General features: G+C 41.5%; 4 protein-coding genes across 8 annotated transcripts in view; 2 read left to right on the top strand and 2 right to left on the bottom strand.

The window, feature by feature from the left end:
* Nucleotides 1-142: 142 nt before the first annotated feature.
* hdhd2 (haloacid dehalogenase-like hydrolase domain containing 2) lies at nucleotides 143-6,191 on the top strand. Of its 2 annotated transcripts, none has more exons than XM_030436846.1 (9): nucleotides 143-229; nucleotides 2,798-2,907; nucleotides 3,000-3,102; nucleotides 3,354-3,459; nucleotides 3,949-4,033; nucleotides 4,335-4,500; nucleotides 4,678-4,728; nucleotides 5,040-5,103; nucleotides 5,843-6,191. In XM_030436846.1, exons 2-9 carry the CDS (start codon nucleotides 2,807-2,809, stop codon nucleotides 5,944-5,946), a joined length of 780 nt encoding a protein of 259 aa, XP_030292706.1. In that variant the 5' UTR covers nucleotides 143-229; nucleotides 2,798-2,806; the 3' UTR covers nucleotides 5,947-6,191. The 2 variants fall into 2 exon arrangements, with proteins under 2 accessions (XP_030292706.1, XP_030292707.1); XM_030436847.1 differs by lacking the exon at nucleotides 143-229 and adding an exon at nucleotides 249-410.
* A 118-nt stretch (nucleotides 6,192-6,309) lies between these two features.
* katnal2 (katanin p60 subunit A-like 2) lies at nucleotides 6,310-12,583 on the bottom strand. Of its 4 annotated transcripts, XM_030436842.1 has the most exons (16): nucleotides 12,419-12,582; nucleotides 11,592-11,662; nucleotides 11,087-11,253; nucleotides 10,918-10,960; nucleotides 10,652-10,754; nucleotides 10,481-10,567; nucleotides 10,232-10,303; nucleotides 9,940-10,017; nucleotides 9,445-9,543; nucleotides 8,535-8,598; nucleotides 8,271-8,389; nucleotides 8,060-8,151; nucleotides 7,641-7,751; nucleotides 7,191-7,353; nucleotides 6,898-7,000; nucleotides 6,310-6,790 (listed from the first exon to the last, which is right to left on the bottom strand). In XM_030436842.1, exons 1-16 carry the CDS (start codon nucleotides 12,467-12,469, stop codon nucleotides 6,651-6,653), a joined length of 1,563 nt encoding a protein of 520 aa, XP_030292702.1. In that variant the 5' UTR covers nucleotides 12,470-12,582; the 3' UTR covers nucleotides 6,310-6,650. The 4 variants fall into 4 exon arrangements, with proteins under 4 accessions (XP_030292702.1, XP_030292703.1, XP_030292704.1 ...); XM_030436843.1 differs by lacking the exon at nucleotides 10,232-10,303; XM_030436844.1 differs by lacking the exon at nucleotides 9,445-9,543 and having other exon boundaries at nucleotides 6,651-6,790.
* Nucleotides 12,584-14,489: 1,906 nt separating this feature from the next.
* Nucleotides 14,490-18,059, bottom strand: sigmar1 (sigma non-opioid intracellular receptor 1). Its single transcript, XM_030436014.1, has 5 exons — nucleotides 17,749-18,059; nucleotides 17,556-17,607; nucleotides 17,192-17,340; nucleotides 16,857-16,949; nucleotides 14,490-16,745 (listed from the first exon to the last, which is right to left on the bottom strand). Exons 1-5 carry the CDS (start codon nucleotides 17,891-17,893, stop codon nucleotides 16,516-16,518), a joined length of 669 nt encoding a protein of 222 aa, XP_030291874.1. The 5' UTR covers nucleotides 17,894-18,059; the 3' UTR covers nucleotides 14,490-16,515.
* A 262-nt stretch (nucleotides 18,060-18,321) lies between these two features.
* Nucleotides 18,322-25,891, top strand: part of galt (galactose-1-phosphate uridylyltransferase) — a 33,662-nt gene continuing 26,092 nt past the window's right edge. The window contains exons 1-5 of the mRNA XM_030436013.1: nucleotides 18,322-18,477; nucleotides 19,226-19,395; nucleotides 19,573-19,648; nucleotides 20,299-20,347; nucleotides 25,747-25,876. Of these exons, the coding sequence (XP_030291873.1) occupies nucleotides 18,441-18,477; nucleotides 19,226-19,395; nucleotides 19,573-19,648; nucleotides 20,299-20,347; nucleotides 25,747-25,876 (462 nt within the window). The 5' untranslated portion in view covers nucleotides 18,322-18,440. The remainder of the gene's footprint in view (nucleotides 18,478-19,225; nucleotides 19,396-19,572; nucleotides 19,649-20,298; nucleotides 20,348-25,746; nucleotides 25,877-25,891) is intronic.

Genomic DNA, 25,891 nt, shown 5'->3' with positions numbered 1-25,891 from the left:
AGAGAGAGTAATGTCAAAATGAGAGTGATATTAAAACATGTTTTTCTAGAGAGAGAGAGAGAGAGAGAGAAAAAAAAATACAACAGAATTTAAAAGAGGATAGAAGCAGTTGTGGCGTTTTAGCTGCGGGGGCAGCACTGAGCTCAAAGACTCAAAGAGGCTGAAACACACTTTTGACCAACGAAGAAGAAACGTCAACAGGAAACAGGAGCATCTGCTGTTGCTAAAGGTTAGCACGGTTAGCAGTGACATCCCACATTTGTACATTTTATTCAGCTACTGAGCAGTTTTGCCGATTAAAACCGCATTTTTTTGTGTCTACAGAGATGTCGCTTAATGTGCAAAAATGAAAAGTTTTAGTTACGAGCTATAAAAGCTGCCACTTTAGCGGTTAGCATCATTCAATGTAGGTAAGACATTGATATTGATAAAGAAGGTGTGTGTTTAAAGAAAAAAAATATATACACATGTAGTAGCTTTTGAACAGTATAACATAATCTCACCGTAAATCGTTTGAGAGGTGCCAGCTTGTAAATATCACAACAGTTGGTGTTGTTGTTCATAAAATGTGCAAATTTCAATTGTATGGTCATAAAATCACAATGGAAAGCCACAAAAGCACGCACGAGAATGTCAAAGTATGTTTAGCTGTGTAGTAAATGTGTAGGCAAAACTTAAAACATAAAAGTAACAAGACTTTCAACCGACTACAATATCATGATGAGTGTTAGAATGGAAAGCTTGTAAAGAAATATTACATTGATGTTGTAGGCCAGTTGAAATAAGGTAGTGATACTTAACAGATGAACGCTGTGATGTCCTTACAGTTGAGACGAGAAGCACAGGTAAAGAAATATGTACACATTTTGAATAATAAATAATACCACGACTACAATGTTGTGCTGTAGAGTTAGTGATGCTGTCAAAGGTGTCAAAACAGATCAACAAACAACAACCAAAGACGTATGCTCCTATATTTAATGTAATCCTCATTTGCTTCTAAAACGTAATCTTAAAACATACCACCACCAACAAAATAAATCCTTTATCTCCACCAGGCCGGGGCAGATATTAGACATTATCAAACACTGATATTAGCTGTTACAGGCGACGTTTTTCACCGTGTGCAACACCTCTGTGATTCTTCATCAGAGAGGAACTGCTCTGACCGTATTTTAATTAATCAGTGTTATGTCTGGGCGGCTGTTGCTCAGGGGCAGAGCCAGCGTCTTGTTATCACAAGGTCGCTGGTTCGATTCCCCTGGTCTGCATGTCGAAGTGTCCTTGGGCAAGATACTGAACCCCGAACTGCTCCTGATGTGCTGGTCGGCACCTTGCACGGCAGCCACCGCCATCGGTGTGTGAATAAATGTATGAATTACTGTAAGTCACTTTGGACCAAAGCGTCTGCTAAATGCCCTAAATGCAAATATCTCACCTGGCTGGCCCTCTAGAGTTTAGAGGGAAGGGACAGACTAGCTGCACTTGATGTTATACTATTACACTTACTATACATCTGATGTAAAAGTTCCTATTTGATGTTACTTTGTTATTTAAAAGTGGCAGTGTTTGTGGCAGTAATACCTGCTGATCAACTACTACTAATCAGCATAAAATAAAAAAAGTAATATAACTATATATTGTAAGAAACTATCATAAATTATGGAATGTAGCCATGATTAATGTTGCTGCTTAGACCTGCGCTCATGCTTCTAGGACAGTTATGTGAGAAGGCCTTTGACCTAAGACACAGATATACAATTCTTAAAATCGTTTTGCCTTATTGTCCAGTTCAATAAAAGGACCTGCATAAACACTTACCAGTCATTTATAATGGTTAAAGTTCACAAGGTCATGCAGAAGACTCAATACAAAGGTCGGTGTCAGAGAATCATGAAGCTTGTTCAGTTACAGCCTCATTTTCCCTTAAACACCCACGCCACACACACACACACACACACACACACACACACACACACACACACACACACACACCTAAACAACACACACAGAAAAATAAGCTTATTCTCAGTTTGGCACTCTCCTCTCTCCACAGTTTCCTGTTATTAGTTGAGCTAAATACCAGTAATATACACATGACCAATGGGCTTTGTCTGTGTGTGTGTGTGTTTAAGCTATTTTGGACGGCATTAAGAGCATTAATTGTACCCTCGCATTGATAACTACATGACAGAAATCCAAGCATGTCTAAATAATGGGGGATCACACAGGGAGAGAGCAGTAAAATACAATCCCAAAATCTGCATTCTAGGCAGGAAGTCATAAATTCTGGGAACAAACTGGCCAGTAATCCTCTCAGTTTGGTCCTGATGCAGGTTTGAACAACGCAGTAATCTGATAAATTCTACCGATGTGAATTATGATTATGAAGGTATAATCTTTAAAATAATACATTATTAAGGCAGAATAAGCTTGTTTTAAACTGAGTAAAGCTCCATTTACAGGGGACCTTGGTTATATTTGGAGGTTTAGAAAAAAAAAAAAAAATCAGAATCAGTGAGACTGAACTCCATCTCCATCTAACAGCGAGGCTCAGTGGGTGTCAGGTTTTGATGAGGACCGAAACCTGTTAAAAATCGGCCTCTGTTGATTGTTTGGCTGTTTTATGTTCATTCAAATGAAGTGAAAGTAGAATTTCACCAACCAAAAGGCAATGTGGAATACAAACGCTGCTTTTAGTGCATTTCTATATAAACGAACTGGCCACTGAATCTCTTGCAGCTGCAAAAAGTATTCAGAACCTCAGCTCACACTCACCATCCTTCCTCCTCTGCAGGTCTCCAGCATGGCGGGCAGACGGGCTCTGAAGGCCGTGCTCATCGATCTCAGTGGAACTCTACATATAGAAGACACGGCGGTACCCGGGGCGCAGGACGCCCTAAACAGGTAGGAAACAGCCCACCCACCTTCTAGGATTATTGCATTATTTATCTGAGTGTGCCTTTAACTGCAGGATGTTTATGCTTCGGTGCTGTCAGGTTGCGGCAGGCGTCCGTGGCTGTGAAGTTTGTGACCAACACAACAAAGGAGAGCAAGAGGAACCTACTGGAACGACTGCAGCGCCTCGACTTCAACCTCCAGGTAGAAACACCCAGGGACATATTTCATTTAGTGCAGATGCTTTCACCGTGATTTTGAAAAAAAAAAACTGAAATAAAATACGCGAGGAGGAAGCAGGCGTGCTGCTTCTTAAACAGAGAATCACATCATGCGATCTTTGAATTCACCTGAAAAACAACACATAAAATGTCGCTGTTGCTTTGTTTTTTCTGTTGCTCTGTTGCCTGCCTTTGTGTTTTTTTTTTTTTTTTTAATTAACGTTCACTCTGCAGGAGAAAGAGATTTTCACTTCACTGAGCGCAGCGAGGAGTTTGTTAGAGCAGAAACAACACAGGCCGCTGCTGCTGGTGGAGCACAGCGCACTGGAGGACTTCACCGGTAGGGAGCTGTTTTTTTTTTTGTGCGCATGTGAGTGTGTTAGAGAGAAGGAAAGAGAGACAGAGAGAGAGAGACCATGCCTTAGCTGTTAATTAGTTTTTTTTTTTCTTTCAGTTTTTTTTCCTTGAAACTCATCTGTTTCAGCGATCAAATCAAACAAGCTGAAAATGAAAAATCACTGTAGATATTTCAATTATTGTTCGTCACTCAGTATTTTTCAGTGTCTAACGTTATAAACAAAGATAGACGTACACAAGTCACCTTATTTATTGTTGCCTCACTGATTAATCAACATACTATGACTACATTCATTTGATCAATTAACCATTTAGTTTGCAAACTGTCAAAATGACCAGCAGCATCACGAGAGCCCGTTATGTTTACTTATTGTGACCAAGATAAGAAAGTCACAACCTAATCAACTCAACTCGATGTGAACCAAAGAAACCCCGTCTGCATGTCTGTCCCTTCTCTATGTGACATCTCCAGGTATCGACACGTCAGAGCCAAATGCTGTCGTCATTGGGCTCGCTCCCGATCACTTCGACTACCAAACACTCAACAAGGCTTTCAGGTGGTGAACTCATTGATCAGACGCATTCTTCAGTCAGTCACAGAGCGTTTGAGTTCCAGTTATTTAAAGATGTTTTCCAGAAGGGTTAGGTGATTGGGATGATTTGCCTTTACTGATTTTCCTACTTTGCTTTTATTTCCTTGAAAAAGGGAGGTCTAAATCAGCGATTAACTTTAATGATCTGCGTTCTGAATAGATAAAATTGCAGAATCACTGACTATACAGTTCTTTTCCTTCTGTTTTCTGATGATCAGTTTTATAAATGCAGTGCTGCCTGGTGATCGTGTACATTTGTCCCCAGAATGATTCTGGATGGAGCTCCTCTCATTGCCATCCACAAGGCTCGGTACTACAAACGTAAGGATGGTTTGGCCCTCGGCCCCGGGCCCTTCGTGACGGGACTTGAATATGCTACAGACTGTAAAGCCACCGTGGTGGGGAAGCCAGAGAAGACGTTTTTCACACAGGTTAGAAATTGACGTTTCAAGAAAATAGAAGAGGCTTTCGTATTTATCACAAACATTTAAAATGCACTCTAACTTGACCAACAGAAGAGTTAACCTTCTTTTTATTTTTTTTTTGCACAGTCTTACTGAATTGATTTCATGATTTTGAGGCCTCAAATTTTCATTTCCCTTAAACAGGCGCTGTCTGATTTAGGATGTAGCCCAAATGAAGCTGTCATGATAGGAGATGTAAGTATATTGTCAATTGTGATTCAATAAGCAAGTTAATTAAGGTATTTTTCAACATTTAGTGCAAACTCATTTCAGTAGACATACATGGAGAGTGTAGGCTGTTGTGAGTCGGTAACCAAATACAAATTACATGGTACAATATACAATGTTCAATTTGAATGATGAATTTCTTCAATACATACCATACATTCATTTTCACTATTTGCTAAAATACATTTAGCCATCTTTGGAAAACTTGAACCCCAAAGGAAGTGAAACCTGATCAGGCAGAAAAAGATAAAAGTTCTGCTGTTGCTGTTTTTCCACAGGACGCCAGAGACGATGTGGGAGGGGCTCAGAACGCAGGAATGTTGGGAATTCTGGTCAGAACGGGTAAGACAAAAAAATTTCTTCCTCCAGTTCTCATCCCTGCGCCAGGTTCGGTCATCCTCCCAGTTTTTCCCCTTGCTGTCTCTACCTGAACTTCACTGAAGGAGACTGACCAGAAATCATCTTCTCCTCTAATGTCCTCATTATATTGTAGCAGTCCAATTGTTCCAGAATTTAGAACGCCTGTGCGCAGGGTGGAAAGTCTGACTCTTGATTGAGGAGTGGAAGCAGCTTGCCTCCCAGCCAATCATGGTGCAGCAACACCCTTTTTGTGAAGGCTAAAAGGAGGTGGGAAATGGCACACCGGTGGCGTGCACCCTCAGTCTGAATCTGTCCCTGGCTCATTGCGGAGCTCATCCCCCTTTGATTGTCAGCCAGAAACTCTGGTCTGTTTATGCCCTTCTTTGTTTTCTTGGCTGCCAACAACTTTTGAGTGAGGAAATGGAACTCCTTAAAAACCCAAGCCCCTATACACCTTCTGTTTACCTTCTGTTTACCTTCTGTTTACCTTTATATTTCCACCGGGGCTTGTAGGAAGTACTTGTTATACCGGGAAGAGCATTTGTTTATTGGGCATTTCCCCTTGATTTCCATGTTTTATGTTTATATTTGTATGCAGGTTGGGCTGGACTGTAAACTATTTACTGCCAGCACCGCCACAATATCTTACATATCATTGTATTTTTGTCTATATTCTTTTCTCATCTCTTGGCTTCCCACCTTCTCTCCTGTCATCTCTCAGGTAAATACAGAGAAGGAGATGAAAAGAAAATCAACCCCGCTCCCCACCTGACATGTGACAGTTTCCCAGATGCTGTCGAACACATCCTGAAGAATCTGTTATAAGACAGAACCAACAGAATCACCTCCAGTTATCACTGTTAAAGACTGTCGGCGTTATAAATAACTTTCCTTCCGCCAGTGTTGAATTATTTCTCTCACCTTCGTCTGATTAAGGAACAATAACCATCCTATATAAAAACTAAAAGCAAACCTCACATTTCAGATGTACCCACTGCCTGTTGCCGCTAATAATAATGTTTTGTCATATTTCAGTGTTTGAGTCTGAGTAGAAAATATTCAGCTTGTGACTATTGTTTGTTTGATTGTGCTCAGGATCTTTTTTCACATAAACAACATGAAGAGAGACTGCATAAGAATCTGCAGCACTGGCTCAGAACAACAGATTTAAGGTTCTTCTTCTGAATGTTTGTATTTACACGTTTATTTACATTTCTTTACACATTGATTCATTTCAGTGCCTTGTTTTTCCTTTTCTGTGTTTTACTCGGTCTTTTTCTTCTTTCCTCTCAGAAGACAAACTCAAAAAAAACATTTGACAGGCAAAAATAACGAATAAAAAAATGTGCGGCATGAGTACAAATATCCCCCCAGGAGTTATATCAAATAGGCACACGGAGTGCCTTAATTTCATTTAATTATTTTGCTCGACTAAAGTTATGACACAGGCATTGTGTTTGTAAGATGATGTTTAAAATGTCAGGGTGTGTTAATGTGTGACAAAAATATGGGACTTTGAAATGAGTCAGTCAGACAGACTCGTACTCTCTCTCCCAGGCTGCGTGTCTGTCCATCAGGTTTCGGGCCGAGGGTTTGGTGTGTGCGACGACGTCCAGGAAGTCAGCCGTTGTCACAGTTTCCAGCTGGATGGCAGGCATGTCAGAATCTCCTGTGAAGGAGAATCCCAGTGAGGCTACGGTGTTTTATCACGAACACTTTACACTAAATATGGCTGTTAATGGGAATCTTAAAAGTTGTAGGTCGTTGAACCAATACCTTCCTGGTGTGACTCGAGAGCATCAAAGATCTTGCGGACTGGTCTCATGGCGGCCTCCTTACACACCAGTCTGATATCAGAGCCAGAGTAACCCTCCATCCCCTGAGACACACACACAGGCATACAATTTTATACAATGTACTCTCGTCTCGGTTGTACCAGACATACATGATAGTTTACATGAAAAAAAAATTATAAATATCAGAATACATTCATAATAATAACTCAGGAAAGAAAATGTGAAACAGATAAAGGATTAAACACTTAATAAATTGTTTAAACTGTAACACACCCTCGCCAGAGTTTCATAGTCCAGCTCCGTTCGTAGCTCCACCCTTCCTGTGGAGCTAACAGGAGGTAGCCAATGAGAGATCATGGCTTGGCGAGCAGGCGCAGAGGGGAGACTAACAAGAATCCTTTTCTCTAACCTCCTCAGCATGGCATGGTCCAGTTCCCTGAGAGGAGGGCAGGAACAGTTACACAGTGGGAGAAAACAGTTTGCTTACTGTCCAAATGTCCTCAATTACCCGTAATTGTCTTTTGAATAAAGGTTTTTATTAGGATGAACATGCAGCAGTCGAAGAACGTTGACTGGTGAGTATCAGTCCTAATTGTCAGATACCGAAGCTTTGGGTTGGGCCACCACAATGTCAGTACTTGACGACTTGGAATGTCAAAGATAAAATACTAATGACCACTGAGGTTTGTACTTGTGGTGTGTGTGTTTGAGTTAAAGTGTTACCAAGGCAGGTTGGAAGCAGCCAGCACAAACACCAGATCCTCTGATCGCGCCAGCCCGTCCATCTGAACCAGCAGCTCAGTCTTCATCCTGCGGCTCCCCTCGTGTTCTCCTCTGAAATAAGACATCACATCACAATGTATAATCACCACTGCATTCAGTACTTTTAAAAGGTATCCATGCTCAATATACATTAACTGTACAATTTAAACTTTGTACAAATGTCTGATGTTCAGTTGTTAAAAAAAAAAGAATCACCATTCCTGGGATTTTCGCAGTTCTCAGTTATCTGTCTTACTTGAGGAAACCTCGGCAGGACACATAGCTGTTGGTGGGCAAGCACATTGGCTAATACAGAAAGTGAACCTCCTAACCTACAGCAGCTGGGAATAACATTCCAACCACTTAGTGGTTGAGCTCACCCCATGCTGGTTCCTCTCTGGCTCATCACCGACTCCAGCTCATCCAGGAAGATGGTGGATGGAGCGTGGTACCGGGCCAGCTCAAACAGAACCTGCAGGCATAGAGACAGACAGATTCATACATATCCAGGCTACAAAACTCAAGGTAAAGAAGACAATGTGTCTGACGTACAGTACGTAAACTTGTCGCGTGTGTAGAAGAATAACCTACCCTGACCAGTTTCTCAGAGTCTCCTCTCCACTTGCTGACGATGCTGGAGGCTGAGATGTTGAAGAAGGTCGTCTTACACTCTGTAGCCACGGCCTTCGCCAGCAGCGTCTTCCCTGTGCCTGTGCGGATGTGAGTCAGATGGTCACAAGACGTGCATGTCAGGAAGAATTAAAACATTTAGGACTTATTTACTTTACTTATACTTCATTATTTTAAAAAAGGCTACTGATTGTGTTTGCTTTCATTCGGCACCAGAGGTCTGACCTGGGGGACCATAGAGCAACAAGCCCTTCCACGGAGACAGGATGCCTGTAAACAGCTGGGGGTACTGTAAAGAGAGACAAGGAGTCGATGATATAAACTACAACAGCACAGACAAAAGCTTTTGTAAATCACACTGTTATTCTAAAGCTGCAAGCACATTCTTCCAGCAACTAAACGTACATCATAATACTCTGCAGACCAATCACAAACTGAGCTGAGTGCAAACAAAACGGATTTTCGCTTGATTATGAAGCTGTCAGTGCTGCAAATACCACTTACCGCGGGAATTAGTCTGAATTTTAGGTGGCAAACAGAGGCTGATTCCAACCGCCAAACTGACCTTATACCCAAGAGAATATATAATAATGGAGACAGAAGTTGGGGATTGCGGGAAGGCGGAGGTGCGGTGTTATTCAATAAAACAGGCCGCCAGAACAGAGGACAGACACATCAGTCCTCATCTCCGTCTGTAAATGTCAAGAGGATGCAGACAACCCTGATTTGTTGTCATCATATCCATGAGAGAGGTCCAGGTGATGATGATAAAAGTGTGCACATATTTTCCCTGTGTGTGTGTGTGTGAGCGTCCCGACTAATGCGTACATGTGGCAGGTTTTTTGTTTGTACGTGCAGTCTTTACATGCGGAATCACAAAAATCACGTGGACATAGGATTATACATAAATTCTGCATGGTGTGGCACAAGTGTGTGTTCCTTCCTCCCTGTCCACCTATCCATCTGTGTATGTGTGTGTTACCATATTATCCCACATATAGATTTAATGTCAGCCTAACAGAATGGCCTGACCCCGCCACCCTCCTTCTCTTTAAGCCTTTTAAAGGAGATGTATTCAGAATCGAAGACGGGCGAGCGGAGCTGAAATACCAGCGTGCCCGGGCAGCGGCCGCACCTTAATGGGATAGACGACGGCCTCTTTGACTAATCGCTTGGCGTCCTCCAGGCCGATGATGTCCTCCCACCGCACATTTGGGCTGTGCAGATAGATGTCCTTTAGGGGGAGGGGGGGGCGAACACACACACACAAACACGCAGTGTGAGGGATGCATGTGGAAGCTGGAAATGGATGTACACACACACACACACATACATCCTGGTGCGATTAGGCCTGTGTAAATAGGTGTCCTTTAGACTGAAACATCAGATAAGGGAAATGGATAGAATCTGGGCGTTCATTAATACAACAGATCAATTCATTCACAACAAAGCTCTCCGCTGCTCTCTAGTGGACACACTTGGTATCACATAAATCACTTAAAGGCCTGTTTTTTACATCCTATCGCCACAACTTTACATAAAAGCAGCTCCTCCACATGTTTTATTTTGAGCATGTGTGCTTCTTGTTTGTCAGTGCTGGCAGTATAATATTTAAGTGTGTGTGAAGTACCCTGCTGATGATTGCAGCCAGATCCCTCATCTCGCCGCTCATTCCTGAAAAGCCGCTCAGAGGCTTCAGCAGCCGTTCCTGCAGCAGAGCATAGAGCATCAGCATTTTATCAGTCTTACTATTGCTTGATCACTCGTGCATTTTGTGTCATTCAAATGTCGTCTTGAGAAATCAAAAGAGGAACTGATATTATATTTTTTTTCATGCTTTACAGACCAGATTTAAAGCTCATTATGAGGATTTTTGCTATTTTCATTTCCTTTGTGTTGCTCAGAGGCACCGGTGTAATTACCATGTGGTCTGAGTAACTGCCAGCTCCTTTGACAGCATCAGGGATTGGACCCTTGCCATCACCCATCTGGCCCTAAGACAGCCGATACAACATTGTGACACATCGATCTTGAAAGTGTATATTACTATTTGTAGAAAATCATCACAAATGACAGGGAAATCTCATTTGGATGACAGGATTTTCCGGGGAAAACAAATAAAAAAACAATCCCCTTCATCCACGAATACCAACAAAAAAACTCCACGGTACCTTTCTGTCCACGGCTGCCCCATTTCTGATGGAGGAAACGTTGAGGCCAAACTCGGACGACTCTGGAGAAACTGAGGAGCCATTCTCCTGGAATATATAAGCACAGGCATCACGATGTTACAATAATCTGTATTTATTCTAGTTTTCTAATATTGGTTAGTCTATGTTTACATTTGTATGGGAGCTGGCTGCTGTCTTCTTGGCTCCATTTCCAGACTGTGGGCTCTGGGAAGGGCTGATTTTGGGGAGAGGCTTCACAGTTGAACATTGACTCCTGACGCACAGAGACAGACACAGGGGATTTTTTTTTTTTTTTTAGATTTTTAATCAGCTTTTTGATTCGTATGTTACTAATGCTGTGTATATGTAAGCATGTGCGGACAGTGTTTGACTTTTACATCCTGAGCATGAAATAAAAATCAAGAGGTGAGACTCACCGCTTTGCTCCACTACTTCTCCCAAATCTGTTTTCAGCTTGGCCTGAAAAAAGAACAGAAAACATCAACTAAGCGCAACAGAGATTTAATGAGCGCATCCCAGTAATTCAGAGTTTAACAGCATTTTCATCCCACCGAACGCGAGATATGACTTCAGTCCTGACATTACCTGGCTCTGCTGTTCTCCTGATGAGTTTGGGGTACTTCTGGAACTTGACGTAGTGATAGCTCTCGTACTCCATCAGCACCATCTCCAGGTCGATGTTGTCGCAAACCTCGAACCTCCTCACACCTCCATTAGTCTCCTGGTCCAAGGCCACCGCTGCAGCCCCGTAGCTGGTGAACAGACACCCGACACGAGAACTCATACGCATGCATGCCGCTGGAAATGTCACACCTTGACACAAACAAGGTCGACTACGTCTGCTGTCTTGCTCACTGAGCCCGCGGAGTCCAGCGTGATTTAGTCGAGATGTGTTTTGTTGATGAACTGCAGCTAAAGCACAGACACCCGCACACAAGTCACTCACACACCTGCCTCCTCAGTAAGCTGCAAATGAATCCCTACATACAAATGAATTGCATTTCCGTCCATTCACGTGGGACTGTGACATTTGCCAACCACGCCACTGCTCGTCAGCCACACATTTCCCAACACACTTCCTCATACCGACCCTTGTCCCAGCAGGTGTTGGTATATGAGGATGAGGAGGCTCTTCCTCCGCGTCTCAGTCCTCAGCTCTTCCTGTTGGGACAGCGACACAGAGCACTGAGACTCAAACACAATGATGTCAACAGCAATCACTTACAGTTTGGCTGAGCGAGTGTGTGACATTATCTGTGTTTTGATTGTAGGTGGAAAACCCGTGATCAAAGGCCTTTTTCACTTGAATTTATAGGAAAAGTACAGGTGGAAATAAACAATGATCACTTTGGGCTTTAATGGTTATGTGTCCCTGTTAATAATGACACAGGACGACCTCATTAATGATATTATTAACACCTCTGTCCGACATGCAGTTGAGTAATAGTATTTAACTATTTAACTAAAGCACCCTTTCCTCTCTTGGTTGTTTACACATGTGGAGGGTGTCACAGTGGGAAGGACGGTGACACATTGTGATGGGGACAGAGACATGCTGCCAGCAGAGGGCGACAAAACGCACCAGATGAGAACCAGCTGTGTCGTTACCTAGGCAACAAGCGGACGCCGATTTATTGTGGCTCTGGATGCTCGCAAACTTAGCCCGATTAGCGGCTAACTGCTTCACGGCGGGTTTACCTGCTGTTTGCTAACACATGCATATAATATACTGACCCATCCCTGGACACATAATGTTACTTGTCTAACAAGCACAGTCATTTTAGGCTTTAAGCAGAGGTAACGTCACCCCCCTCTCTCCCAAGAAGCATCGCTAGTTAGCTAAAAGTTGTTAGCTGACCAACAGTTGTCCGTCAAATCGCCAAGAAAACAAAAACACAAAACTCCTCTTTCACTCACCGCCTCCCGGACTTGATGGGCGATTTTCATTGATTGATATGAAAGCTCCATAATGATGTGAAGAGTTTGTGAGACTGTAATTCTGTCAGTTTTGTGCTGTTCGTCTGTTCACCGTGTTTTTGTCTCGGGTCGTATGGTTGTCCCCTCGCGGGCTACCGTACATACAGGTGTAAAGTTACTGTACTCTGTCCTGTGTCTGCCTGTGTGTGTCTGTCAATACAAACAATATTAAAAAGACAATATACAGATACAGATAATACTGTTAAACAATGACAATGCCACAGGGCAGCTAAAAGTGTGTGATTATAGCAGGCTTTTATTAATTGGTATAAAATAACTACATGAATTGTATAATAACAATGACTGAAAGCTTTATAAATCCCTCCAAAACTACAAAATCCAACAAGTTTAAGACGCGAGCATGAGATCATTTGTGGGTGAAAGGTCTGAAAAGAAAAGCAATATATTTTTTGGTCTAAGAAAAACTTCATGTGACAAATAATTAAAGCTGTCTTTAAGTCTTTAATTTAAGAACAAACAAATGAAACAAAAAAACTTACTGTATTTTTTCAGCAAATCCAAAATGTTTTCCATGTAAGGTATCACAAACTCAGCTTCAACACAAATGGTAAACACAGTTGAGATTAATTTAGATTCAGTTTGAGTTACTAATAAATATTACTGTTGAAAATAAAGCTTCAGTCTCATTTAGGGTCTCATATATGTTGCTCCTAATAAATCATGTAAAAAGACTGAACAAAACAATATTCTGTGATACTGAATGTGTTCACTGGAGAGCAGTGAGGAGCTTTGTTGTGTCTAAATTGAAGCCATCTATTATTGAGGGCCCAGATTCTATCTAGTTTCCTTATCTGATTTTTCATTCCAAAGGACACCAGTTTATGCAAACCTTATCGCAGATGGATGTGTTTATGTATGTGTGATGGCTTTCTACTTCTGTGAATATACATCTTGCTTTGTATTACTTTGGTATTGTTTGCATCCGTTCTCTGCAATCCTTTATACTTGCATCCATAACTCACAGTGATTGTGTATGTTCACCCCTGGGGTGGGAGGACATCGTCGGCCTGGAGGACGCCAAGCGATTAGTCAAAATGCCTGTCGTCTGTACCATTAAGGTGCGACCGCTGCCCGGCCACGCTGGTATTTTAGCTCGCCCGTCTTCGATTCTGAATACATCTCCTTTAAAGGGCTTAAAGAGAAGGAGGGTGGCGGGGTCAGGCCGTTCTGTTAGGCTGACATTAAATCTATATGTGGGATAATATGGCAACACACACATACACAGATGGATAGGTGGACAGGGAGGAAGGAACATCAGAGTATATATACAGAGGCTTAAAAGCCAAAACAGCCCATGTGCAATGGTACGCAACACATGTACAAAAGCACACACATTCACACACTCTCACGTCTATGCATGCACTCACAAAAGCAGGCACGAGCAAACACAGACCCACCTAGATTACACACACTTCTATCATCATCACCTGGACCTCTCTCATGGATATGAGAACAACAAATCAGGTTGTCTGCATCCTCTTGACATTTACAGACGGAGATGAGGACTGATGTGTCTGTCCTCTGTTCTGGCGGCCTGTTTTATTGAATAACACCGTCTGTTCACGCGGCATCTCTCCACCTATCGCAATCCCTGAACAATGGGGATGATGGGTGAATTGAGATAATTTTGAATAAGTTAAATCGTGTGTGTAAATACTAAAAGAATGACCTGGTTAGTTTTTACAAAAACGTGTCATATTTGTGAGGCAACACATTTTTTTTGTTTCCTCACTAAATGTTAGATTAACCCTCCTGTTTATTTCTGTTTGTTCTGAAGAATCTGTAATGGATTACTGTACATACTGCGATTATAGGTCAGTACATGACCAATATGTACTGCAATTACACACTTGTGTGATAGATAGTCATGACAAGCCCTATAGTCTAGTGGGGCTACGACACTAGTAAAGGCTCAGTACAGGTGAGTTATTTCAGACTGATTTATTTTTGAAGTGGATATAGTGCTAAATAATAAAACAGGCTTGCATCATTTGCCTTCAAAAACATTTTATTTTGGCACTCTCAGTTTTCAGCTTTACCTTACAGTAAATTGCACATCCGAACATTTAGGAGGTTTTTTTTCCGTTTTGCCACCCATCCATCCATGAGACCACACTGCTATTGTTGCTTCGGTACATAAGCCAAATTACTCCAGTTTTGGGTAGTTCAGTTTAATACATTATAATTTAACTCCTGTGGAAACCGGACATGGTCCTGGGGTTCCAGGTTCAAGTGTGGAAATGGTAGAACCAGCAGCAGTGATATGCTTGCGTAGTGAACTCACAGGTGAAATACACAAATAATATATCTAAAAGGCTTTGATTTTCTGTGATTTCTTCTCAGTATCATGTAGAGGACGAGGCCTGTGGACATTGTTCTGTTTTGGCCCTGTTGGGCTAGTGCAAAGTTCCAGACAATGAACGGAGGCAGAGTAGTGTCACTTGAGCAAAAAAATCATTCAAGTTCAAGTTCATTTCAACATTTTCAAACTGATTGTACCAACACTCTTAGTTCATAAAGCTCCCTGAAACATTTCAGATGCAGATTTTGAAGTAAGTCAGCTTTTACTAATTCAACCGATCCCATTAAAGGAGTACAATTACAGTATAACACAACCGAGGTTTGAAGTATAGAACAGCAGCATTTCTCCATTTCAAAAGGGCTCCTGAATTTGTCCAAAGAATAAACGTAAATGTCGTAAAGTGATTCGATTCAATGGAAAAACCTCTACCAAAGTTTAGAGACGGAAACGAAAAGGACTGGAATCTTTCATATCAAGCCTGAAAAAGTTGGGACTGTGAAAAAATATGGGAATTGCACCTTTAAAATTTAAAATTTGTTGTAGCACAGCAGCTCTGAAGCTCTGAGTTAACACCGTGACAGTAACCGTAACCATTAAAACACTGCTGTCTCTGAGCTGGCATGAATCAGACTTTGACTTATACTGAGCCAGAAACAGGACACTGCACACACATCCCCTCAGGTTTTCAACATTTTCAGAAAAATATATAGTATATATACACACAGTTTGATTGATTGTGAATGAAGAAATGGAGCCAAATGTCAAGACAGGCTTGATTTTTGGAACATACATGCTTTCTTGGCTTCTTGATGCTGGTTTCTGTTATTGGTTTAAGACATTAAATAAGGACTCTCATTAGGTCCAAATGCATATACATATGTAGTGGGTATTACCTCAGAAAATAGTGGCTTTGAATTATGTGTTTTGTTTGTTTTACAAGCCAAATTAAACATTGCATATTTGTTTCAAAAAGTAATTCCTTGGTCCAGAGTTTTCATATCACAGCTCGAGTGTTTCATCATCGATGCTTGTTTTTCAAAGTGGTCGTTTGCTAAAAGAGTTAAGAGGGACTTTGAGCAGTGAGGGTAGAGGGACAGCTACCGCTAAACATCTGATTTGGTATTTGACTCTTTTTTTTTTCCCTCCAGTGCTGTTGCGGTCCCCTAAACCGTCGCTGCTCAGGGTCCCTAATAAGCCAGTGCCTGGTTACAATTTATTCTAAGAATCTCATTTGAGTATTTTATTGTATGAACAAGTTCTTTGGGCTTCCATTCTTTAAGAAAAACAATGTGGATGCCATATTTTTGATGGGTACTGAAGACTTTCTGTGTGTGGGCAGTTTGAGCTCTCAGAGGAATGTTCATTGTGTGCAGTAAGATGCTGAGTATCACTGTGGGACTCCGGGGGACGAGCTAAGGCTTCATTCAGAATGATATGTTCTTGTGTGTCATTGATTTGGGGGAGAGGTACAGCCTTTAAATCACTGGTAGGTGTTGCAGTTTGATGTACAGTCACAGGGTAAAGAGGGATGTGATCACATCAAATTTGTACTGATGCAAATTTGAACCGTCTACAATTCCAGGTTAGAATATTTAAACTTTGAATGATCTGGCACAGATGTTTTCCTCATGCTAGATGTCAGTGGTCAGGGGGGAAAAAAATGGCGTGCGACGACAAGGCGACCTTTCGGTGTCCCCGTGCCGATGTCCGAGCCTCAGAAAACGCCGGCCTCCGTGAGTAGCGTGCCGGCCTCGAGCAGCATTCCCTTGACGTAGACGCGTACGGTGTAGAACATCGTGAGGAAGTCCTGGGTGCTGAACAGGGTGTCTGCCAGGGCGAACCCCAGCGTGGAGGGGATGAAGCCTCGGCCGTACTCCACCATCCACGTCCCGGCGCTCCACTGGACCGACGTGGCCTCGCCGACACTGTGTACGATGGTGTCACCTGTGCGGAAAAAAAAAAAAAAAGATATGGAAGGAAGATTTGCTTATCTAGCTCACTCAGTATAGAAAATCATTTGTAAGAAGACATCAAAATTCAGATTCAATGAGTCACCAGGATAGTATATTTCACTCTTGGTTGTCCCCTCCTTCCACTGTCTGAAGGTGCCGGATATGATAGTGTCAGAAATCTCAGCCCAGTAACGTCCTGATGAAAGAGGAGAGCAGGCAAGTTTCTCTTAGTTTCAGGTGATTATACACCAAACACACTTATCAATATTTTATTCCATTCATGACCCTTAATACTACGCTTCGCACCATTAATTCAGTAATTTGGTTTGGCTATGACACATTTAAACAAACCAAATATCACTCTTGGAACTTAATTTTTCACGCATGCGTTACAGCAAGACAGACAGACATGACTTTTCCATCCCCATCGTTCCTCACCTGAGTGTCCTCCTGTGTCCACCGCGGTACCAAACAGCAGCAGGTACTCTGTGACCGAGGCATGGAGGAGGCACATGGAGCCCATCCAACCTCCGGCGTTCACAAACACCCACTGCAGGTCCTCATCTGGCAGGATGTGGCCAGGATACCTAAGTTCAGTTACACTTTATTAGCTGGTTTTTTAAGACACATGACAAGTAATCACACCAGAAAGGTGACTGACTGACTATGAAATAGCATGGGTGACTGTTGTGAAGGGCATGATGGACATTGTTTACTTTTGAAAAAAGAATAATAATAGCCAGTCAGTTCCTGGATCCCCAAATTTGAATATATTACAAATGCAAAGCAGTGTTATCATTACCTCTTCCTGAGCTCCACCACCACTTTGGAGAAGGCCTGCTCATGGTCCTGTCCTGTGAGCAGACATAACATAAATGGAAAGCACTGAGGGTGGGGGGACAACTTGGAGTACACACAGTCGTGTTTTACTTTACTTTGCATTTGAGTAAACTGCAGCTTGGTCTTGACATAAAACTCCACATTGTCAAACTCACCTGCGTACTGTTTGGCCAATTTGGCGACGTCTTCTTTGTTGAACACATACTGCTTGGTGGCCATCCAGTGCCGCAGCAGCAGCACAACCAGGACGGTAACTGCGCCGAACAAGAACAGTTTTAAACTCGTTCTGATTATAGACATGGTTAAAACAACAGCGAACAGACAGAGAGACAGCAGCAGGTCGGACTACACGTGGAGAAAGGGGCAGACAGGTAGCTCCAAACACGCCATCGGCAGAGGAGGCGTGGAGTCATGGGAGGACAGCTGCTTCCTGATAAGTCGGGGGCGGGGAGTGGCAGCTCAGCCAATCAGAGAGCGAGTCATTCGCGTTTGTGACGGCAACTTCAAGGTTGCCAGCATACTGTAAAACCCCCGTTAGGTAGATTTTTTGCTATTTTCCATATTTATATAAAAGAGTCATTCATAAAGATACATTCAAAAACGCTAAGTTAAATGAGAAAATGTTATTTCTAGTGTATCATTATTTTTCTTGTTTTCACCCTTATTTCTGGACTTCTAGAGGTTTGTCATAACACGTGGATTTGTCCAAAGAGCACGTTTGTTCTCGCTTGTCAGAAAACAGGAAGTAGGCTGTTAGGTAGCCGTGTTAGCTTAAATCCAGGGAATTGTTGACAGCTGAACACAGGGGAGGTGAGAGTTCCCAAACAGCACCGACTGACCGACCGACATGAGCGACAATAAAGAAGTCAGTTTTGATGCAAAAGGTATGCAGCTTTGTGAGCTCTCGGCGCAGAGTAATTCCAAACTGTGTTTTAAAATCTTGCACTTTACCTTTGCTTGCTAATGTCCCAAAACAATGTCGTTGACCAAATATTACAACATATTAATTTAACCAAACTGATTTTTTAATGGATCATTAACAAGCCGAAATTAACGGCAGGTCATAGCATTTCATAATATGTACAAAAATGTAATTTACTCCGAAGCTGGCTTTCTCGATAGTAGATTAACTATTAAATTAACGCTTTTCTCAACGGAGTTCGGTCACATTGAATTTCCATTTGAAAAAAGAACGTACAGCTATGCTGAAATCAATATATGGTGGCTTCAAGTCAGTCCAGTGCAGTGACACAATTACATGATGAAGCTAATTTATCATGCCTGCCTTCACCTATTGACAGAGTGCTTAGTTAACTTACTGCTCTACAGTCCACAGGCAGCAGCTGAGCAGTCATGTGACAGGAGTTCCTGCTGCTTTTACTGCAACAAAAACACTGTCATCACTATTATTATTCACATATGTACCTTGATCACATGTGCCTGACTGATTTCTGGTGTGTTGTTTATGTGTAGTGAATTGTGTCATTTTTTTTTTATTTTTACTGATATTTTATTTATTCAAGTGACTTATTAATTGACAATAAATCACTGGTTACAACAATGCTTGGTAAATTCAACAATACACATCAGCTGTGACCACACACTGAGTTGTCTTTTGTCTTAACCCCTCAGACCACCAACACCTGCGTTATAACCCTCTGCGGGACACATGGGTCCTTGTGTCGGCCCATCGCATGAAGAGACCATGGGCGGGTCAGGTGGAGAAACCTCCTGAGGAGCATATACCTAGATATGACCCTGGTAACCCACTCTGTCCTGGGAACACACGGGCAAATGGAAAGGTAAGATCAGGTAGATGCAGGTAATTCAACAGATGCATATAGGCCATATGAAACCACACATGGCAGCTTGTTAGGTCATGGTTTCCTTTGAACTCTGGAACTTTTAAACAGGTCTTTCAGTCTTTCAGCCACTACTTTTACCTCAGCTCCACCTCCCTGTCTGTCTGTTTCCTCCAGGTAAATTCACACTATGACAGCACTTACGTGTTCGAAAATGACTTCCCTGCTCTTCAGCCAGATGCTCCAGATCCTGGTGAGGGCCATTACTGATACTGAAAACTACTACAAGTAACTGTGTTACCTAACAGAAAATATTTAAAGAGCTCATATTATGCTTATTGTGTGCCAACTTAATTTTTTTATTGATTAATTGTTTCAGTCATTTTTCAAGCAACAATGTCAAACATTTGCTGGTTTCAGCTTCTTTAATGCAACGATCTACTGCTTTTCTTGTCATTTATGATAATAAATTTAGGGTCTTTGGGTTTTGGACTGTGTATGGACAAAATAAGTAATTTGAAGACATCGTTTTGAGGTTACACTAGTCTGTAAATCGATTAATCTTGAAAATAATTGGCAAATAAATTGCTAATGAAAATAATTGCAAGTTGCAGCAGTTTTTGTGGTTAGTCGTTAGTCACACAGATGTAGGTTTTTTTTTGTTGATTTAACTTCAGTCAATCAAAGGTTTAAATTAACACTATTTCCATACCTTTACATAGAACATGTAATTTTGCAGGTGTTAGGCACATGATACTTTTTTAGATAGTTTTATGGCAAAATCAACTATTTGATCACGGCTACTGGTATATCAAAGTACTTGGGCTGAAAATTACAAAGCCAATGAATTGCTGAAAGTGTAACACATTATCGACAACTTGCATTTGCTGTTGTGTTCTTCAGGTTCCGATCAACATCCATTGTTCCAGTCTAAAGCTGCCAGGGGTGTCTGGTAAGAGCAAAGCTTCATGTCACATACTACAGGATGATAAATGTGTCCTGTCTTATAATAAGAATGTGTGTGAAGAACTGCAGGAGTAATAATTATTTAGATTGATGCTCCCATCCTGTTATGTATTGAAAGGGACTGAAAATGTATTGAAACTCTATACTAAATCCATTCCAATACGTCAAATAGCATCATGTATTTGTTATATTGTACTTTGTTTTTTACCGCAATATTCCAATGAGATAAATGTTAAACACATAGGTAACATGATTAACATGTGGTTAGAAGGTCAAAATATATTCAGTGATGCATCTTAATCAGTGTTCTTGTTTTAAAAATGATAATGCATTCAAATTTATGACTAATTGCATCTGAACTGATGAGTGCAATCAGAGCAGTCACGCTGAGGTGCCTCTCGTTCATTGTTGTCATCATCATCATCATCATCATAATCAGCTATTAGGTGAAGCTAATTTTGTTAATCAACGCGCTGCGTGCCACCTGTTTTCAGGACATTTTGAACTGTGGCAAAAACAAAATCACAAATCCTCCCACCGTTCATACAGTGTATCAAGATGGGTGTGTGTTCTCTGTGACACCAGCAGATGGGGATGTTTTTTCACCACTCTTTCAGATTTCAGTCCAGTGATATGTACCCACAGACCTTGTGTGTTGGTAAAAAAGGGATTAAAGCTTCCCCTATGGCTAAATAATCTATGTTCAGTCATGAAATGTGGGCGGCACTCTGATCCATAGACTGACTGTTGGATGTATTCACTGTCAGAGTTGATAGACAGTTTGAGAAGCCTAACAGGAGAGCTAATCTTTTGTTAGTGTGCACTTACATCATCAACAGAGAGTTAAGTCGCACAAAACCTTCGCTAATAAAGTTTTCTTTCTCCGGAAGCTTTACCTCACATTGCTCTTACTGTGCCATGGATCAATCGGCAAATGTAGCCTCATAACGGCAACCCACTCAGTTTTCACACCATTTCAAAGATAAGGTCCTCAGTCTGTAGGTGTGGGTTGTTTTAATCTTTGACGACGCTCAGGAACAATCCTGCATTTCGGGAATCCTCGGATGATTCTGCCTGACAGCAGAGTTACACAACAGCTGAATAATAGATTAAATCAAAACACTGCGCTGCAATGTGCCGGTTGAAACCCGAACCTGGTGTTTGAATCCCATACGTTGGCAGATGTTCAGTCTGTCCGTCCTCGCTTGCCACACGCGCTCACAGAGTAATAATGCAGGGATACAGCACTGATTGATGTGCTGCTCTGTGTTTGTATTGATTGTTAAATTTCAGAGTATTTTTCCGCTTCCCCACAGATTGAGTCTTGTTCTTTTGAGGTAGTGGTTGTACGCACTTTTTTGACCAGTATGGTTTTTGTTGTGTGTGTGTGTGTGTCTCACAGTCACGTCAAAGAGAGAGGAAGTTGGAAACTGGACTTCTTGTTGCCCTGCAACAACATTCAGAGAGGCAATTAGAGGGGAAACAAAATGGGAAATGGGATTGGGGGGGGGGGGATTTGGGTTGTGGGAGAGAAAAGAGAAATGGGTTGAGGAAATTCCTAATGACTTGTTGTATTCGCCCCTTCTCACTCGAAGATTCCTTTCGAGCAAAATGGTACAAAAATCCTGGTACAAAAGATTTAGCAACACTATTTTACAGGCTTGATGGTGTCAGTAAAGGATCTGTTATGTAACTGTAATTCCTTAAGAACCTGCATATGACAGACAGTTGAAATCTTATGTCAGTCGTTACACGTCACATTAAGTACAGCAAAGTGAATGTAACTTTCAGCTCTTGAAAAGAATTTTCTCTGGAAATCAACAACCGCCTCTAAATTGCGCCCAACTTAATCCACTATAGTAAGATCACTTTTATATCAGTTCCCGGTTCTTTCTTTAAAAACTCAAATAAATGAATAGGTCATCACTCTGTTATGCTTAGAACACTCTTTTTTGTTAATGCGACACCAATTTACATAGTTATAAAAGTCAAGATATTTAGTTTCCAACGATTTTTGTTAAATTAGTTGTTTAGACATCATTCAACCCACCCTGATACCACTTATTAACTGATGTCTATGCTTGCTCTTGTTTTAAGCCATCCCAGCAGTGTAGCAATGTCAGGAGAGGTGTGAAAACCTTTGTGATGCCCTGACTTTTTTTGGCTAGCACCATCATTGTCCGGTCATAAGGTCAAATGCAAGCGTAATGATTCGTTTAAAGCAACACTATGTACCCCCGCAGTTTCTGAGTGCAACACCACTGCCGTGAATTCAAATCCCAGGTCTGTAACAATTTGTCTGGCATAATGTAGGAGCTAACTACAAACAAAACTCATAAAATGACAACAGTGTTATGTCTTGAAAACTTGTCTGTTGAAGTAAACGTGTATGTGACACCGTGATCCTCACAAAGTTCACGGAGTGCAGAAACAAGAGATAGGAGGGCGGAGGTGTTGAGACAGAGACACCACTCACCCTATCACAAGACACTGTACCATCAAAATGATGTTGAAACTGTTATTTCACGGTGAGAAAGTTACATGATGTTGCTTTAACTACAATATTACAATATTACACCAGCTTAGCATCAGCATGTTAGCAGCGGCACTGCGAGCACGTTAATGTTGGGTCTCTGTTACATTCTGTGCTTGTCGGAGGTCTACACACACACACACACACACACACACACACACGCACATGCACACACACACATAACATAACATAGTGCTGGCAGCTGCTATAATACTCATGAACAATTCATAAATACGACCATTCGGTTTTGCTCAGAGCATAAACACCAGAGTCACGTTCAATTATTGATCAGGAACTAGCTGTCGGGGATCTACGAAGAGCCTGTCTGTCGATACAAATTTCATTTTTCTGACTCAGACAGTCGTGCTGGTATCCCCGGGGTGCCACAGGTAAAACTTGGAGCAAACATACACATGGACATGGCGCACACACACACACACACACACACACACACACACACACACACACACACACACACTGAGGATGTGGATTAACTATACCCTCTTCTAAAGGCTGTGCAGTGGTTCAAACATTATTACAGGCTGTCCGGAGGCCGTGTTTCTTTTCAGTTGGTCATGCTCACTTTTTAAAAAGAGAAGTGAGTGCAAAATGCCTGTCTCTTATCTTTCCAGTTAATGTGTAAAAACATCGGATATCAAATTTTTTGTCCTGCACATATCTCAATTTGACCTTCTACAGAACTTAAACAGAATTTAGATGGGTTTCACAGGATCTCAAGAATACTTACAGGAAATCTGAGTTATTAAGTAAATAATACTCTGTAATAATGAGCAAAAACATTAATCTGATTCCACAAGTTGTTAGGCTTGCTGTTTTTCCTTTAAGTGCTACCATTTTTCAGCTGGTCTGAAAGGCACCACCAACAAAAGAAAATCCATAGAAAAAGATGTCAAAGAAGTCAGGTAGCTGTTTTGTGTGTTCTATGAGAGATATAGACTCATTTCACACCATTCAGCACCATGCGTCAGATATGTTACAGCATCACTTTTACTTTTGTAACAAGGCTAGTCCTGAATTCAGAAGATCAAGGCTTTTTTTTTAAATACGTGTCACGGAAAACTCAAACAAGACAGCAGCAGCGCATTCATGACTTATTAATTGCAAACGAGGATTACAAGAGCAGAACATCATAATAAATAATAAAGGAAACGAGAGAGCCAGACAGAAAGACGGATGCGAGACGGAGTGAGAGGTGAAGAATGAACTTCTTTTGAATAGTGTTTTTCTTCCAAGGTTTTAACACCTGGGATCAGTGCACATGAAAAAGTGAGAGAAATGGAGTCAAGGCAAGTCAAGGTACCCATTAAAAGTATCAAACTCCAACTTCTTTCATCTTTTTACTCGTTACACATGTATTCCAAGAAGTACTGACTGACCGTACCGTTAGAGAGTCCTATTAAGAAGGCGATTTGTTAACAGCACAGTGTTTGACACCATTTTCTAGCATAGCTCGGTGACGATCCACAGCCTGACATATATCTCAACACCTATGTGATGGATTTGTTGGGGAGTCTTTGCATCGATTCTCTTATCTTTGCATCCAGCACCGTCATCAGATCCACGTGTTTGGTTTGAAACCAAATCTCTGTAAAAACGAAATTCTCATCAGCTTTAGCTTTACTTTGTTTTTAATGCTAATTAACATGCTGTACGCTAGACTAAGATGGGTACTGCCGTCAGCGTTAAAACGGCATTATAGCATTGTCATCGTTAGCAGACTAGCATGCTGACGTTATTTGCATGTAGCTCAAACCAGCACTGTGTCATGCCTCATAGTGCTTATAGCATTGATGCAGGCTCTCACTGTTGTTTTCTGTTGCTGAATCCAAATGTCTGGACTTAACCGCTCCAGCAGACCTTGCAGGCATGTTCCCGGGAAGTCTGTGAGTGCTGAGCGCTGTCCAAGCGCACAGTTCACCCAGTCCACAAGGGGCCCCGAGCGGAATTTCTGCAGACTTCCAGAGGGTTCAGTTGGCGTGCAGACTTCACTGGATTTCAGTGATTTAATTACACACAACTGATGTTATAGTTTATCAATTGCTGACTAAAAAATCCCCAAAAGAAGTCATTATGAATGTTTATAAATTGGTTATCAACTTAATGAAAATGTTCAACAACATTATAGTGCTGAAACAAATAGAAGTACAGGTTATAGAGCATTGATTCCCATAGTGTGGGTCACGAGAGGTAATTTATGATTAATAAAAAGTCTTTACATTTCAAATTTATGAGTCATTTTGAAACTTTTGTTATCCAGTGTTATAAATCAGGTGTTAGAAGGGTTATGCTGAATACCAGAAATGCTTCATAATATCAACAGGTAAACGATATAGCTTTATAAAAAAAAAATCGCTTTAGAATTAAATACATTGAATCTGATGTGACAGGTTGTTATGATGATGCTGCAGTGCAGAGCAACGTGAACCGTGGATTGAGTAGTAGTAACAGTGGTGTGGGCCATGATTATAAGAGTACTGTAGGCTTACTTATAGGTTGATTCCATTACAGGAGATACTTGATGTTCCCTTCAATTAGGTGGAAAAAAATTTACTTATATCGGCTTTGTCAGTTGGCCAAAATGAGTTGAAGAAACATCGGTATATCATGCATCTCTACTCAATACACTGCTCATGTTTCAGTCATGGCGTGATCCTCACCAGAGGGAGGTATTTTAGCTCAGTTCTGACATACTCAACATATTTTATCAGTGCATTAGAATTGATTCTCCGTGCAGCCTGAATTATGTGATACTGATACAGTGCATCATCATTCCCACACTATCCAGCATCTCTGATGCCTCCTCTCTGCCTCTCTCTTCATGTTTTTTTAAGCAAGGTCATGTGTTTCCATCCCTGGTCTGACGTCACCCTCCCTCTCATGAAAATGCACGAGGTTGTCAAGGTGATTGACAAGTGGGCGGGGCTTGTTGAAGAACTAGGCGCCACATACCCCTGGGTTCAGGTACTGTATATGCGC

The sequence above is a fragment of the Sparus aurata genome, chromosome 12, assembly GCF_900880675.1.
Source record: "Sparus aurata chromosome 12, fSpaAur1.1, whole genome shotgun sequence".
In the NCBI taxonomy this organism is placed as follows: Eukaryota; Metazoa; Chordata; class Actinopteri; order Spariformes; family Sparidae; genus Sparus; species Sparus aurata.
Note: the sequence above shows the minus strand (reverse complement) of the source record. Positions and strands in the feature narration are given on the sequence as shown.